At 33.9% G+C, this 17,007-nt stretch overlaps 1 protein-coding gene and 1 long non-coding RNA gene across 2 annotated transcripts; both read right to left on the reverse strand.

The window, feature by feature from the left end:
- Positions 1-5,021: 5,021 nt before the first annotated feature.
- On the reverse strand, positions 5,022-6,384 carry LOC127865320 (uncharacterized). The gene is made up of 3 exons (XR_008042585.1): positions 6,353-6,384; positions 5,730-5,822; positions 5,022-5,320 (listed from the first exon to the last, which is right to left on the reverse strand). It is a non-coding gene; the product is annotated as an uncharacterized LOC127865320 (long non-coding RNA).
- A 2,006-nt stretch (positions 6,385-8,390) lies between these two features.
- LOC127871894 (alpha-(1,3)-fucosyltransferase C-like) lies at positions 8,391-16,046 on the reverse strand. The gene is made up of 4 exons (XM_052415174.1): positions 15,648-16,046; positions 14,818-14,866; positions 14,595-14,689; positions 8,391-13,868 (listed from the first exon to the last, which is right to left on the reverse strand). Exons 1-4 carry the CDS (start codon positions 15,687-15,689, stop codon positions 12,876-12,878), a joined length of 1,179 nt encoding a protein of 392 aa, XP_052271134.1. The 5' UTR covers positions 15,690-16,046; the 3' UTR covers positions 8,391-12,875.
- Positions 16,047-17,007: the final 961 nt, after the last annotated feature.

The following is a 17,007-nucleotide window of genomic DNA, read 5'->3' on the forward strand; positions in this document are numbered from 1 at the left end:
GAGCATCATACCAAGGCCAATGCAAATGTTCAGTATCAATCCAATCGGTCAATTCTTTGACGAGTTATTGATCGGAAACGATCAAGAAGAGTCTTCCTTTAAACGAAAAATACAGTAAAAGCAGAAAGTGTCGCCCTTGATTAACCTGTGCGGACTGTACAGGCTTATCTGGGATGACACTTTACGCACATGCATTAAACCCCCTCTTCACATAGTGAGGCTCATATTAACGAGTTTAAATAAAATGTACAAGAATACTTAATACGATATCTGGAAACAATGTCCTCATCTCTAAGGTTTTCGAGAACAATTCTCCATCTAAACAGCCTTGGAATCGGAATTTAGCGTCTTCTGTCATCGTCGACGAGGAAAACGACCGCCATTACGTCTGTTTACGTTTATTTACGGTTGCCCTTACCCAGTCGTATATTTATGTATGAAATTTATGTAATCTGAATTGACGATTTGCTTGATGAAACGCTAATTCACTGAAACATCGTAATTTGTGTAAGTCGTAATTTACAACTAGTCGTAAATCGTTGATGAAACGGCCTCAAGGCTGGTAAGTTTTTACTACCCGAACGCTAGAGCGTTTCCTATCCACATGCAGCGTCGTAGCCACTCTGAGGCACACCGAGGCAGTTGCCTCGGCTAAAATTTGCAGAGCAATCTTGAGATTACAAGAAAAAAATGAAATTTTTGTCAAAGAATAAAATCTATATAAAAGATATTGAGGCCATTTAATGAATTTTAGGCACTATGATATTCACAAACAAATATTATCATTAGGTACAATAGGTTCATGTTGTGGCAGATAATTATTTTAATTTAATTACTTCAATTGATGCCAAAACGGCTCAGCAAAATGATTTGGAAAATCCGTATATTAAATAAAGCGTGGCACTGTACACTTCGATGCTATAATCATGGTGGACATCGAAACGTACCGAGCTAGAGTCGGGTGTTTTACGGCTAGGACTGGGTCTATTTTGGACCTAGACACACTGCGGGTGGTTGGCGTTTTCGGCTTTATTAGTTTTCTTTTTATTGGCGGCGTCGAGTTAAATCCGGGACCGTTTTAGTTGGTAAGAATCTTTCTTAACATTAGAATTTTCAAAATATAATATCCCGCGTATTAAACTTTTTTGTAATAAGAAGTTCAAGTCGTGTCGTTTTAATAGTTAATTTAGTTGATGATAGAACTGAGAGAAAATGCTGACGCAGTGCTAAAACAAAATTTTACACAAGAAAACTAAATAAAAATGGCCAGAAACTTTACTGATTTAAGTTAAATATTTGTACTCCTCATGATAATGATTATTATCCTGTGATGCCATCGGTAACACGTCAGACTCTGGATCCATTGACCACTATGATAGTGTCACTGCGTTGGTTCGAACCCCAGAAGTTCCGTTTTTTCCCCATATAACTTACATCAATGATCCTTTAATTGTATAATGTTATTTTATAGTAGCATGTCAATGAAAAGATAACTGTGCTGCCAATGCCTTTTGCAATGCTTGTTTTGGTGCTGTACGTCTATAGGCTTACGTCTAGAACTTGTAGCAGATTTTTTTGTTAACTTTATTGATACTAAACGGTCATATGTAGCGTCCACGATTCCGATAATTTAAGTATAAAATGTGGTTTAAATGGCCTTTAAAAATCACCAGAGACGTGTTATGTATAAAAAAATTAAGGAGAGGGGGGGGGGGGGGGCATTTCCCCGGACCCCGCTAGAATGACCTAACTTACCGCCTCGGCTAAAAGTTGGGTTTGGCTACGCCACTGACATGGTTAAAGTGATATTATGGGCATCTTACAGTTTATAGGTGTCTATCGCAACCGTTGTTTTTTTGGTATTTTTAATTCATATACACTTATATTTATTAATGGAGCATCAATTTACTAAAACAATATCCCGGAAAGAGAAAAATAATGCATTTGAATATCAACCGTACTTTCGTTTGACAACTGATCACGCATGTACAATGTGAACCTAAATTTAGTTTTAGTGCAGATTCGTTTATACGACACAAAGACAGCATTTTGTTTTACGGATCATTTCGGCTTACAGGACTGGGTGGGTCACGTAAAATATATAATATATATTTTTATAAGCAACTGGTAGCAAGATGCATATAATTGGTTAGTAACCACAATTTAACTTACTCTTTTGACCTGTTTATTCTTTTCAGCTTAATTCAACTGTGAAAAATGCCCTTAATATCACTTTAAGAAAAGCTCATTCATGCGTGTTTTTACTATGCATTATTTTAGTTGAGGATGCTTGCTCAGGAAATTCCATATAGAAAACTGAAGTAAAGTGCATGTTGACATTCTGAATTAAATTGTACACTTAAATTAAAACAATAATATCATTACTTTTATCAAGCGCATGCCTGTTTTGAGTTTTGAAGAGAAACACTATACAATTAAAGCGCAAGAGAACGTCGGTAGATTTCTGTTCCATGCCTTCATACTAGTCTAACAACCAGTGATTTTTATCGACCGAGCTATGATGGTAGACCAAGTTCAATTCACGTTTATTTTTAATCTGTTTTGAATGTGTTTTTGTACTGTAATGGCAATTGGTCATTTTAATTATATAAAAGATTAACGGACATAACAATAATTCCGCTGCATGTGATATGGTCGTCGTTGCCGTCGTTGTAGTAGAAGTAGTTGAAATAGTATTCTACCACAGTCGCAAGCGCATGCACATAAGAATGAGGAGGGAGCTTACCGTGGGTTGTTACCCCGATATTCAAACAGTTGTTTAAAGTGATGTCACTTTGATTGTCCTCATACTGTTTAGAAACGAAGACTACGTCGTTTGATTTTCATTGTTGTGGTGACGTCACGTTTAAGCGGAAAAGTGGAGGACGTTCGGGTAAAGTAACATTACTACTCAAAATCAACGAAATTTTCGTACAATTTTTCGTAAAATAAACTTTACCAATTAAAAATCAGTGTTCCTTATGGCAATTGCCGAAATTTCAACGCCAGACGTGGTCTGGTAAAATAGATGTTTACAGATACAAATACTCGTTGTTTTTCCATTTTAATTTCCCGCAACGATATCTATTCATACGACACATAAACACTAACATGGTGTTCGTGTGTCGTATCAATAGATATATTCGCGGGAAATTAAAATGGAATTAATTGTGGTCACAAATAAATAAAAACGAGCATTTTGTATCTACAAAAATCTATGTAATCATACCACATCTGGCGTTTAAATTGTGTCTATTGCTATAAGGAACACTGATTGTTTAGGTGTTAATTTTTTTTACGAAATACTTTACGAAATTTTTCGTTGATTTTGAGCGTTATAGAGACTTAAAAGTAACATTACTACTCAAAATCGACTAAAATTTCGTACAATATTTCGTAAAATCAACTTAACCAATTAAAAATCAGTGTTCCTTATGCAAGGTGCCTGAACCACGTGACTTTTTCGGCTATGTGTGGGACAATCGGATGCAAACAAAACGTCGCTTCAGGTAACGTTTTTGATAATTTCCTTATTATTTCAAAACCATTTTCAAAAAACAAAGACGAGTGCCCGGTCATTGTAAAAAGACACAACTTTGTTAAGTTTGCGCAAAATTAATTAAGTATTTTCTCCAAAAAGTGCAACCGCGTGTTTGAAAACACATGAAGTGAGTGTGGTATATTTTTTGTTCAATCAACAAAAACATTGATTATAATATTGTCGAGGGTTTAAAAAATAGGGCGGACATTGTTATTCTTCATAGATAAGCTACTTACATTGTATGTTTGCGCAAATACATCTAATTCGGAGTGTGTGTATATAAATGTTATACTGCTATGTGTGGGACACATTTTTTAAATGCTATGTGTGGTATACAAGAATTTGCCCGTCAGTTCTGCATTTAATCTGAACACAGTTTTGTAAGAATCTAGAACGTAAACTTTAGTCTGTCCTGAAAATATATCACATTAACATAATGTTACATTATTGAATACTGAAGTAATCGTGTAATGATGAAGCAATTTATGTTTAACTGAACATAATTCTTATAAAAGCATACATGTTATGTTGAAATATAATATTTCTTTGTTTTACTTATTGTCTTTAAATTAATATAATGATTGATATTTCTGCCTGATTATTGAATTTGGTCCATTTTTTAATGAATGACAAAGAAAATAAGAGCACATGCTTTAAAATGGGTTTTACTTCTATTGTTTTTCAGACTTGAAAAGAATTAGTCGAACGATCTGTAACGCTTTTAAGGTTCGAAGCTGTGTAAGAACTACATGAACACCATCAAACCACACGGTAGGTGATATGTGGCAAGTTAATTATCAAAACCACAGTGGTAGAGACAGGGACGCCGCTTCATTCTGTGATGTTTATGGAAAGCTATTTCAACTAACTATGCAAACATACCATTTAACATGTATTTTTGCATAAGCAAAACAAAGTTTGTGTATTGATATGTGTGTATATTTATGGGTTTTGTATCTATGTTATTACTAAAAATGATTCGATGAATATAAAATCTGATTATGTGTGTTAATAAAACAGGTGTTTCATAGCAAATAACAATTTAAATCCAATCATGCTTGTTTGTGGTCTATTCCAATATCATCTCCATATGAACATCTTTGAATCCAATAATGCTCGTTTGTGGTCTATTCCAATATTATCTCCATATGAATATCTCCAGTATATCAAAATAAACACGTCATTAATAATAACATTACTTTATAACTAGCATGCACATGTAACAATAGAAATTAAAACACCAAATACATACAGAAAAACATTAGTATTCACAAAGAAATTGTAATCAGTCAATTTATGAATTTGCAAATCTTGCTATTCAAACATATGAATGCTCCAATTAAGTCATAACAAATGATCATCGCCAAAACGTCTTGACTTGTGGGGGTTATTATACAAACAAACATATTGAATTGCATCAATACTTCATTTACTCAAATTCAAATGAAATCTGAATAACTGAAAATAGTTTGAGAGATGTTTAATGAAAATACTCATTCGCCCCGGTCATGAAAGGGCGCTGCAAGATCTTGTTACCACTGCACCAAGTAATTAACATTAAATCATATAATGTTGTTCAATTTGTTGAAATGTCAAATTTTTATGTAATGTTTACTTTGATTGTTTTCTTTCCCTGCAATACTTGCACCATCTGGTAATAAAACAAACAGTCATTTAAACTTTGGAACATTTACTATACATGTTTGTATATGACAACTTTTCATTGATCAAGATATCAGTACGTCTCTTGAAGGTGCTTCCAAAAATACTTTAAACTCCCTGAAAAGACAAAATACAAATGAAATAAACTGTTAAACTTAAAAAAAAATAGCATGCGTGATATATCAGATAGCTCAATAGGATTTAGATACAAATACATGATTTTCCAGAAAAAAATGTTATTGATCCTAGTGTCTATTTGTTTCAAAATGCTGTATGATCTCTTTATGCTTATTTAATAACTATCGTTACAGTCAAAAATGCCTACACATTCCTGCTAAAAAACACACAACTAACACTTTTGTAGTTTTGTTGCAATAATATTCACATGACATCTTGCACAAACAATCCTTACGATTTTGTGTATTAAACAAGCGCATTAGTTGGCAGTAACACTTCACTGAAAATTTAACATTTTGTAACAATCAATTTTATAGAAACAAACAAGAACAAGTTTGCCCAACGGAACTATTTTCCTGTCCGTGCGTGGGTGGCTTTGTGTTAGGAGATCCCCGACCGTGTTTTGACCTCTCTGCCACACTGTTCGCAAACAAATGGCATTCTAAAAGTAAACAAAATATGAATATAAGTTATCGACAATCATGATAATTTTGAGTAACATGAACGTAGGATTATCATATTTAAGGCGCGCAAAACACTACCAACAATGTTTATTGACAAACTTTTGTTATTCAGATAGACTTTAAATATTATTTCAATTCTCTAGTTTAGTTTGTATACCACACATAGCATTTAAAAAATTTGTCCCTCACATAGCATCATAACATTTTCATACACACACTCCGAATCAGATGTATTTGCGCAAACATACAATGTATGTAGCTTCTCTATGAAGAATTACAATGTCCGCCATATTTTTTAAACCCTCGACAACATTGTTATCAACGTTTTTGTTGATCGAATAAAAAATATACCACACATAGAATTTCACGCGGTTGCACTTTTGGAAAAATTACTTAATTAATTTAGCGCAAACTTACCAAAGTTGTGTCTTTTGACAATGACCGGGCACTCGTCTTTGTTTTTTTGAAAATGGTTTTAAAATAATGAAGAAATTATCAAAAACGTTACCTGAAGCGACGTTTTGTTTACATCCGATTGTCCAACACATAGCCGAAAAAGTCACGTGGTTCAGGCACCTTGTAATGGCAATTGCCGAAATTTCAACGCCAGATGTGGTCTGGTAAAATAGATGTTTATAGATACAAAATGCTCGTTGTTTTTCCATTTTAATTTCCCGCAACGATTCCTATTCATACGACACATGAACACTAACATAGTGTTCGTGTGTCGTATGAATAAATATATTCGCGGGAAATTAAAATGGAATTAATTGTGGTCACAAATAAATAAAAACGAGCATTTTGTATCTACACAAATCTATGTAATCATACTACATCCAGCGTTGAAATTGTGGGTATTGCTATAAGGAACACTGATTGTTTAGGTATTAACTTTATTTTACGAAATACTTTACGAAATTTTCGTTGATTTTGAGCGTTATATAAGACTTTAATATAATTCTCATTTATACACTTTTAATCGCGGATAACTTATTAATGAAATCGTGTTAGAATCAAAATAATCGACGTGTAATCGTTGGTTATTTCGGTTATAACCAACGGTTCGTCGTTCCGATGTTTGTTACCAAACCACTCGGGCTACGCCTTCGTGTTTTAATTACTACGCATCGGAACTCCAAACCGTTGGTTATTGCCGCACTAACCAACGCTTACACGTCGATTATTTCTTAAATAGAAGATGTTGTTGTAGCTGTATAAGTAATATCATTATTAGTAGTATTAGCAGTAGAAAAAGTATTCGTAGTATTGGTAGTATTAGAAGCAGAAGTAGCCGAAGAAGTAGTCATTGAAGTAGAAGTAGTAGTGGTAGTGGTAGTAGTAGTATTGGTAGTAGTAGTAGTAGTAGTAGTACTAGTTGAAGTAGTTTAATACGTTTAAAAAGGGCAATTGCTTTTAATTGACTGTTAAAGCATTTAGCGTCGTAAGTCTATAAGTAAATATTAGGTTGATGTTCAGTTTTAAATGGTTTGTTGTTTATTATCTGATGAATTTATATTGTTGAATTAAATGCAGAAATTTAAAATGAACCGTTAAACTAAGATCAGGTTCACATCGTATATGCATTATATACATGCTTGCGAATTCGACTGTACAGCCATTTTCGATTTCAGAATTAAATATATGGCTTATTTCGCATTTTTCGACACATGTTCTTCTTAACTTTTTTTTTAAATTTATATTGAAATATATATATAATAAGATTTTTACACATTTTGTATAAATTCATTAATATTAGACAAAATCGTATAATCTTGCTCTAAGGAATAGTTTAAAATGTAGTATCGGCATCATAAATATATGCCATAACAACACAGTTAAGATGATTCTAATACATTGAATACGTATTTATTAAACAATGTTTGGTCATATATATCCATTGGACGTCCACAAATTCATTGCGAGGGTTTTTATCATAATATACCATTATATCACATACGATACAAGGTGTAAATCCGTTTAAATCGAATATAATGTATTCAGCAAACACGAATTGAAAATCTGTTTAAATTCCACTTATCACATTAATTTCCTCTGCACATTCACTACATTTAAATACATGAGTACATGACTAAGAAATATGTGCATAGCATTAATAGAAAAAATATTATGCTGCCAAACCTTTTCATAAATTTTACATGTCTACAACTTTGAAAGCATTGTACATTTTTTATAGACAAAATAACCGTTTGTTTTACGGAACGCACAATTGCAAACAGATTGCATAATATACAGACCCATACGTCAATTGTTTACTGTATTCATGAAATTATTTAAATGGTATCCCCATATATTGCTTTAATTCAAAAATGCGTTTATATTTATAAGAAGAAATATCTTTAAAAAGATATACGGCGTTGATGTTGTAATGTTTGCGACCAGTGAAAGTAGATGGAATGAAGCGACCATATATTTTAATGAAAGTAGTGAGTGATAATAAGATAATATATTTTAATGTATTAACAAATAAAAATTAAGAACAAGAAGAGGTGAAATTGTATGTTTTATTGTCAATAAGTATTGTAATGACAAGGTTTTCATAATTGAACGAGTAATACATTAGTTTCAATAGGAAAAGAAAACATATTCGCCAATGAAAAAACTATGAACATAATGTTGGAATGAAATAAAAGATAATGTGTTATAATATGTACAGATGTTAGTAGAATGTAAACATAAAAGACTCAATATTGCAAGCATCATAGATTAGTGATATGATTTTTTTGCAGACAAACAGAACTTTATATAAAAAATGAACGAAACAAAGTAGAAAGAAACATATTTACACTAATAAACGCAAATATGGATTATAATAAATCAAAACAGATATATTTCCAACACCTATATATTTCCTTAGTATCGCGGGCTACCGCCCCAAACCCCCGCTTTGTCGATAGTGGAAAACAACTGCGTACCGGTAAAGTGCAATCTAGCCTGTTTTTGTAGTGTTTAGTGTGGCCGCTACGCCATGTAAACAATAGATTCTTTTAATTGTACAGACATGTGATTAATGCCATACTGCTCCGTAAACTAAGAAGAAACGTTTCGATGTAATGTTAAGAGGATGCTTTGTATCATGACAGTTTTTAATTTATTGTAATTTACATGTAATTTACAATATATTCATATTTCATTTTCAGTTCAAATGATACGCATCCAATGTTTTAGTTTGGGAACCAGACTACCAATGTTAACGGTGATTTTTGTATTATTAGCCAATGAACCATACGGGTTTATTCATTTCGGATCTATTATGATGAAGGCCATCTAAGGTCAAGACTCAAAAGTGACGTTAAACAGCTACGCCGAAAAATGCTTCGAACAATTGAGCGTAGATAATTGTAATAAATTGAGCATACGTTAGCGTTTATACATTGTGTATAGCGTGTGTGAACAAAAAAGTATACATATACGATTATTGTTTAATACCTGTATATGCTGACAATTTACAAAGCGTAATAATATTTAGCATCTTCATCTTATATAAAGAAGTGAAACTCCAGCTGCTGGAGCAGTATTTAATTCTCATTATAAACAATTAGTTGGTCCTTATTTAAGGCAAGTGACCGATTGCCCAAACAGTACAAAACAGCACAATACAAACCAACATAAACACAAAATATGAATAAAGCTGGGGTCACCGCCTTGGAACGGTCAATGCCAAGCAATGGGGGTTTAAACCGGTTATAGAGCGCTCAACCTCACACTTGGCCAAGCAATATTCATAATACATTTAAGTGTAAATAAAATTTAACGTCATAGCATTGTAATTCAAATTATACAATAATGAAAGGGAAATAAGCCTTCTTTAAAAAAATTAACATCATTATTACAGCAAAATACTTCTAAGGTATGAAACAAACGATTGCATGGGTCGATATACATTTGAAATAGAACAAATAATGTTAATTAATCTGTTATTAAAGGATACATATCCATTTTATGTTTATTTTTAATGAGACTTACATGTTTTAATAACCACCCCGATAGTAGTTATGCACATCAGAAAGGTGATAACATCTAAAAACGTGACATTTAAAAATAAATTAACTTTATATATAGGCGTCACATTCGAATACCTCAACGACCTGTAAATATATCTTACAAATCGAATGCGTAATTAAATAATAAAAGGTTTTAAACTAGTTTGTCTTTTTAGTTCAACACTCCTTTGCACGGTGATCGATTGAAATGTGGGAGCATCCCGACTAGTTCATCTTCAGTTCTGCTTCCACATTAGAACGAGCATACTTCATTTTTTTATTTAATCAACATATTTCTTAGTGGTGATTTATATGTTCGTTTTTTCGGCACTTAAAATAAAGTAAGTTAAACGCATGTGTGTGAAAAAAAAACTCTCAAGAGCTTATGTGATTACTTATAACAATATAGCCTAACTTATTCAAACGATTACTGTGACCGAAGATGAAGGTGTTATTTCCTGCTTGATGCGAAACACTTACCGACTTAAAAGTAAGAATGTGTACAGGTCTTCTCTGTGTAATCACGACAGCTTTCTTACGTACCGACCTGATTACCATGAATATTTACATGTTTCCAACTTTTTTTAGGGAATAGAACTTCATAAATTACTAGGTACCTACTATTATTTAGGAAGATCCTGAAGATTCTGAAATTGACCCCTATATAGTCCGCTGTGTGCTTCGATTTTAACGACATCCTTCTGTTTACTAAACGAAAGCATACCCATCCAAAATGCCAAAGTGATCAAGCCTTTTCGAAATTTTAAGCATGAACGCATTAAGTAATGTGGCATGTAAATAGAAATCTGCAGGCACATTAGATTAAAGCGAGATTATACGATTTTGCATATGTGTTTAATTGTAATATATTGATAAAATATGTAACGATTATACAAAATATGCAAGAAAAATTATACATTGAAAACGAATTTCATAAAATGCAGCAAATACAAATGAGCGCCCGAGCCGATTGGGACGAAAATAGTTCGTACATAATTTCCAACAATAACATACATTCGTCTTTGGATTAGGATCAGAGTGAGTGTTTGTGTGTCGTATGAATATTTATCCCACTTTTACAGCGAAATCGGTTGATTAAAGCCCCGTTGATTAAATTTCATCTATAATCAACGGCAAGGCTATAATCAATGGCACGAAATGACGTCATCAACTGCCGAACCGGGACTACTTTTTCCCACGCACCTCGTCACCTGTATTTGCCAAGTGCATCAATAATAAAAACAATCTAAAATGATTGTCAATCTTAATGACCTTAAAACAAAGGAAAGTAGCAAAAAACGAGTTTTTTGTCATTTATTGTCATTAAAACCTAGTTTTAGGTAAATTTAACACTATGCAAATAGGTTCTGTTGTTGTTGCTCCCCTTTGAAGAAGTCAGTTCGAGTTGCTCCCCTTTGACCGTAGAAAACAATCGTCTGGACCAAGAAATCCTGTGTTCATTTACAAGATGTACTTGGATATGCGTCCATCTGATTTTTCTTTAAAGCATCTTTTCTACCTGGCAATACGCACAAATGACACTGCATCCCGGTGATTCTTGCGTCAACAATTGGGTGTCAACAAGTTAGGTCAGATGCTGAAGGCCATGGCAAAAGACGCCGGCTTTCTCAAGCACAAGAGAATAACGAACCACTCAGTTCGCAAATTCCTGGTCCAAAAACTTCGAAATGCAAACATTCCACCCACTGAAACCATGGCCATAACAGGGCACAAAAATGTCCAGTCCATAACCAATTATGCCAACATATCTGTTGAACAGCAGCAAAAGTGTTCATTCTTGCTCAGTCCAGTAAATGTAACAATCCAACAGATTCCTCTTGTTCACCTTCACGCACTGAAACTATGGCCGAAATGAAGCCTAGACAACCGATGTCTACCGTCGAACAAGTTGATCTTGATGTTCGCCCCACCCAGTCACTTCACTTGCAAATGTCTTTCTCTAGTTCGAACAACTTTGCCTCACAATTCTTTGGTGCCACTTTCAACATTCAAAATGTTAATGTATAAAATTAGCTTAAATCCAAGTAATCTTTGTTATTTTGTCACGAAATAACCACATATTATAACAAAGAAGGAAATATTGTGCACCTCGTGATCGACTCGATAGTTGGATATCGAAAGTGAATTGTGTGTGGTGTTAGGCTACGTTGTAAACAAATGTAGTTCCTTGTATATAACAACTTAATGCCATATTGATATCATAAAACTTAAAGATTTGCAATTCAATATGATTAAAATTGTAATAAATAACGCTCGACACTTTGTTACAGAACGATATTCTGATTAAAAAAAAATGATTATTTGATCAGCGGTTATTTTTGGAACGCGGAGTAATACACTGACCTTGGTTACACTACAGTCATTATCAAAGTACGACAAACACTCATGAAAACTTATTTTGTTTAAATAAAAATAGTTTACTGAATAAAAAGTGGGATAAATAGAATAATAGGTTAGTGTTGATTATAGATCAGGTTTATCATGCTCGGCACGAAAACGAAAAAGCACTCGCCAAGGCTCGTGCTTTTTGTTTTCTAAGCCTCGCATGATAAACCTGATCTATAATCAACACTAACCTATTATTCTCTATATACCGTTGCAGGAATTTCAAATGAACCGTTAATTTAGATTCACATCGTACATGCATGATATTCATGCTGGCGAATTCGACTGTACAGACATTTTCGATTTCAGAATTAAATATCTGGCTTATTTCGCATTTTTCGACACATGTTCTTCTTAACTTTTATTTTAATTTATATTGAAATATTTGTATAATAAGTTGTGTACACATTTTATATAAATTCATAAATATTTGACAAAATCGTATAATCTCTCTTTAAGCACATAGCTATTATAAATGCCATGACAATCAACTTACAATTTGTCCCAGTTAACAATAATGTTGGGATGGAAATCGTATAGGTACCCCATCCGCAAAACATACACGCACACAAATTTTAATGTAAGATGTGTTATTTGTGTACCTGTTGTAAGAAATAAAACATGTCAAGGTAAATCTGTCGGTTTCCTACACGGCTGCGGACTGTAGGTCCAGTTGTAAGTATCAGGGATGTGCCGACGGTATTTGTCCTGGTTGTTCAACATCTCGCAAATCTGACAAAGCGCGTTCTGATAAGTAGCCTTGTATGATTTCGCTTCGTATTGATCCTTCGCTTGAAGAAGCGATGCGTATGTTTGAACGGACGCTGAAATGTCTGAAAGATATTTACCAAGTGCGTCAGCGTTCTCAAACGAATCAGTGCTTATAACGGATCCTTTGGGAAACAGTTTTGTTGCTTGGCCGAATTCTCCACCGCGTGTTACGATAAGAACATCGTAGTTGAAGTTTTCAAATAATTTCTCGGTGAAATAACTGCGACACAAAGAGTTTTCAAAAGCGAGAAAATATCTGTACGTTGTATTTAGAATGTCAAAACATGAGTCATGTACATAGAGATGTCCGCAATTCCATTTCTGCCCACACCCACCAAATATATCTACGGTAATGTATTTTTGTAACCGTTTTGCATATATTTCTCTCTGTGCTGAATTACCGCAATGCGAAGTGACCAGCAGCGCGTCTCTTTTTTTCCCAAGAGCTATTTCTGTGTAATTTCTTGACGTTATTACTTGTTTTTTAATTATTTCGCCATATGGAAAGTGCACATCAGTGTTTATGTAATCATATGTCATGGACCAGTTAAATCCACTTCTCCAGCCTGGATCGGTTCTCCATTCAGTACCTTGACCGTCATAATGCTGTGGACTTTCTATTTGGTGAAATATCCAGATCTGTTCATGCGTTCTTGGAAATGGCGTCTTATAATAACCAATCCGGCGACCGGTTATTATCAACGCATCACTTTGTGGCCGCTCAGACATATTGTGTGTCAAAATACAGTTGTTATATTGGCATGGTGAAAAGTTGGTCATCATTGCATATGGCCGACTGGTAAGCTGGAAATGCACATCTGGGAATAACACTCGGAACGAACGATTCTGAAAACACAGGATTTTTTTCTAAAAGTACCAGACTGTAAATTAAGTATGTATTACATAACCTTTGTGTCTGAACCAGACTGTATGTAAATCTTTTATTTAAGACCTATCGTTTGTACACAAAACTTTATGTAAACGATTGCTTACAAAACTATCTCGTTAGACACAAGTATGCAGGTAAACTATTGATATCAGAACTATCGTTTAAAACACTAAATGCAGGTAAACTAATTATTACAAAACCATCGCTGTCACACACCAGACAGCCGGTTAACAAAACCATCGCTTTTACAGAAGATTTTGTTTACGCCATCGATAAAAAAACCCATCATTTTTACATCATAATGTAAGAGAACTTTTTTGTATAAAACCATCGTCTTTACACAAGAATGTAGGTTAATATTGATTACAGAACCATCGCTTTTACACCAGACTGAAAGCTAGACGTAAAATAGTGATAACATTTATATCGTTTCACATCAGACGGCAGCTAAACGATTGATTACAGAACCATCGCCTTTACACCAAACTGACGACACACTATTGATTTTAGAACCATTGCCTTTACAACAGACTGAAGGCAACCTATTCATAACAGAAACATTGCTTTTAGACCAGAATTATTTTACACAATTGATTACAAAACCATCACTTTGACAGAAATGTCGTTCATAATAAATGTTGTATACCAAATGTCATACATTTTTAAAGGTTACATGTAAATACCTGTTGCATCGGCATATGCCTTAATGCTTCTTGGTTAATTTCAGTCCAACTCATAGATACAACTATGCATGCTATCGTTAGGGCTATGCAGAAACCTACAATAAACACAAATAGACGCATACAAAGGTTAAACGTAACATTAATGTAATTATGTAAGGCTTGATTACAGTTATCTTTCGAAATAATTAATGAATGATATTTACAGAGTACAGTAAATGTTTACCTATTATGTATGTAGTTTTCCTCATGTTGACCACACGTTTTTTTTTCGGCTGAAATAAACGATAGTTTACACATGCGTCCATAGTTTACACATGCGCATTAATTGATTTTAAATAATTCCACCGGACAAAAAACGAACCCGGAAAATGCAATTACAAACATAATTTATAATGACTTATTAGAATGGTAGTTTTAATATATTCAAGTCATAAAACGCTGAATTATTAAAAAGAAAACAAATGTATATCAGCAAATAGAAGACGCAAAGTCCCTTGTAGTTTATATTTTCATATTTAGAGAAAAAAGGCAGGATGTAGGTAATGTGCCCGCCGATATAACGAGTATGTTTTGGTCAGACTCGTTAGCATGCGATAATACAAAAAGCTAGCTCGAAAACCTAAATAATTTGATGCTTATTACAAACACATTACATTTGTTAATATATGAGAAGATGCATTCCAATCAGATTATCATGTAGTTCATATGGATATAGCATGTTGTGACAATTATTGACACTGTAGATTGAAATCTATTGGACCTATCTCTTGGCCTACCGTATATTTATTCCAAACTACTATGTCATCGAAAAAAATAAATAATATATTAGGAATTAGTTAATACCTAAAAGAAGCTGTGTATTATAGAAATAATACCCTTACAGAACTATCCGTTCCTTAATCCAATGAATACCAATGTTCCGTCACAAAATTATATGTTTTATATGCATGTATATTATGCTTGAATATATCGACCTTGATATTGTCAATACACTAATTAATAGCTGAAACAGCTGCGAGGGTTTCATTCAAAAGATTTAGCTTGTCTTCTTACCCTATGCACCAGTTCCCAGTGTGATGTAAACACATGTTGCATTGACTGATTCGATTTCACAACCCTTCAATTCTGATGTTCATCTCACCACAACGGCTGTTTTGTCTGCACCGAGGGTATCTTCTGTTATGTTAGTGAATAGCCAATATATGAGCCGCGCTTTGGTAAAACAGGGCTTAGTACATGTGCGTAAAGAGTCATCCCATTTTAGCCTGTGCAGTTTCACAGGCTAATCCGGGACAACACTTTCTCAAGACGTGATTTTTGTTTATAAGATACTTCCTTAAACCCTTTTCCTTTCAGAAGCAAGGTGAAAATCGCTATGTGCAAATGGCATCAACCAAAACCGCCTTCGAATAACTTGCAGTCTGCTAAGGTTTGATGCTGTGAGCTGCTCATCAGTATCTAAGGGTTGGAAATACAGCCTTCAAAACTTGTATCTAGTAAGGGACTACAAATGCGTTAAAATACGTATCTAAGTGGGAAGGGATTAAATAAAAAATACCATTTAAGCTCAAAGTGTCGTCCCTTATGATAAGCTTGTGGGTACTACACATGCATTAAGTCCCGTTATCTCAGAGTACTTGTGGGTACTACACATGCATTAAGTCCCGTTATCTCTGAGTACTTGTGGGTACTACCCATGCATTAAGTCCCGTTATCTCTGAGTACTTGTGGGTACTACACATGCATTAAGTCCCGTTATCTCTGAGTACTTGTGGGTACTACACATGCATTAAGTCCCGGTTGCGATAGACACCTATAAACTGTTAGATGCCCATAAGATCACTTTAATTAAATGAAATATGAAGTATGTTTGTGCGACTGTTGAAGCGTTATGGACGATAAAAGATGTAGGATTGTTCAAAATTGCAAAGGTTTACCGCGCTCAAGAGGGCTTACACGAACAGACAAAACAAAATAATTAACACTTTTAATATAATGTCTTTGTGTATGAACCAGTTAATTTTATTTTAATAGCGACAATTTCAGATGCAAATTAATACTTTAATGATGTGAACATCCTAAATGGCTATTGAACATCTCATGTAAGTATGAGTAACTTACAATATATTGATACGTTTATAATTTCAATTATTGAACTTCTTTTATACTATCGAGGTTGAAATAAATTGAAGTGCAAACGTGTAAAGACTGGACATATGGTCGTTGAGAACCGCACAGGGGCATACAAAATCAATGCAGTAAGTTCAGAAAAACACAACCTCTACCACTTCTTCTACTGCTACTGCTACTACCTCTACTACTACTACTACTACTACTACTACTACTACTACTACTACTACTACTACTACTACTACTACTACTACTACTACTACTACCACTACTACTACTACTA

This window comes from Dreissena polymorpha, chromosome 1 (assembly GCF_020536995.1).
Source record: "Dreissena polymorpha isolate Duluth1 chromosome 1, UMN_Dpol_1.0, whole genome shotgun sequence".
In the NCBI taxonomy this organism is placed as follows: domain Eukaryota; kingdom Metazoa; phylum Mollusca; class Bivalvia; order Myida; family Dreissenidae; genus Dreissena; species Dreissena polymorpha.

Bases quoted from the DNA above. Each gene is read 5' to 3' on its own strand.
- LOC127871894 (XM_052415174.1), bottom strand. From the start codon at position 15,689: ATGCAACATGTGTTTACATCACACTGGGAACTGGTGCATAGG. The intron at 14,690-14,817 runs GTAAACATTTAC...TGTTTATTGTAG, and splicing joins GAAAACTACATACATAATAG to GTTTCTGCATAGCCCTAACG. The intron at 13,869-14,594 runs GTATTTACATGT...CTGTGTTTTCAG, and splicing joins GGCATATGCCGATGCAACAG to AATCGTTCGTTCCGAGTGTT.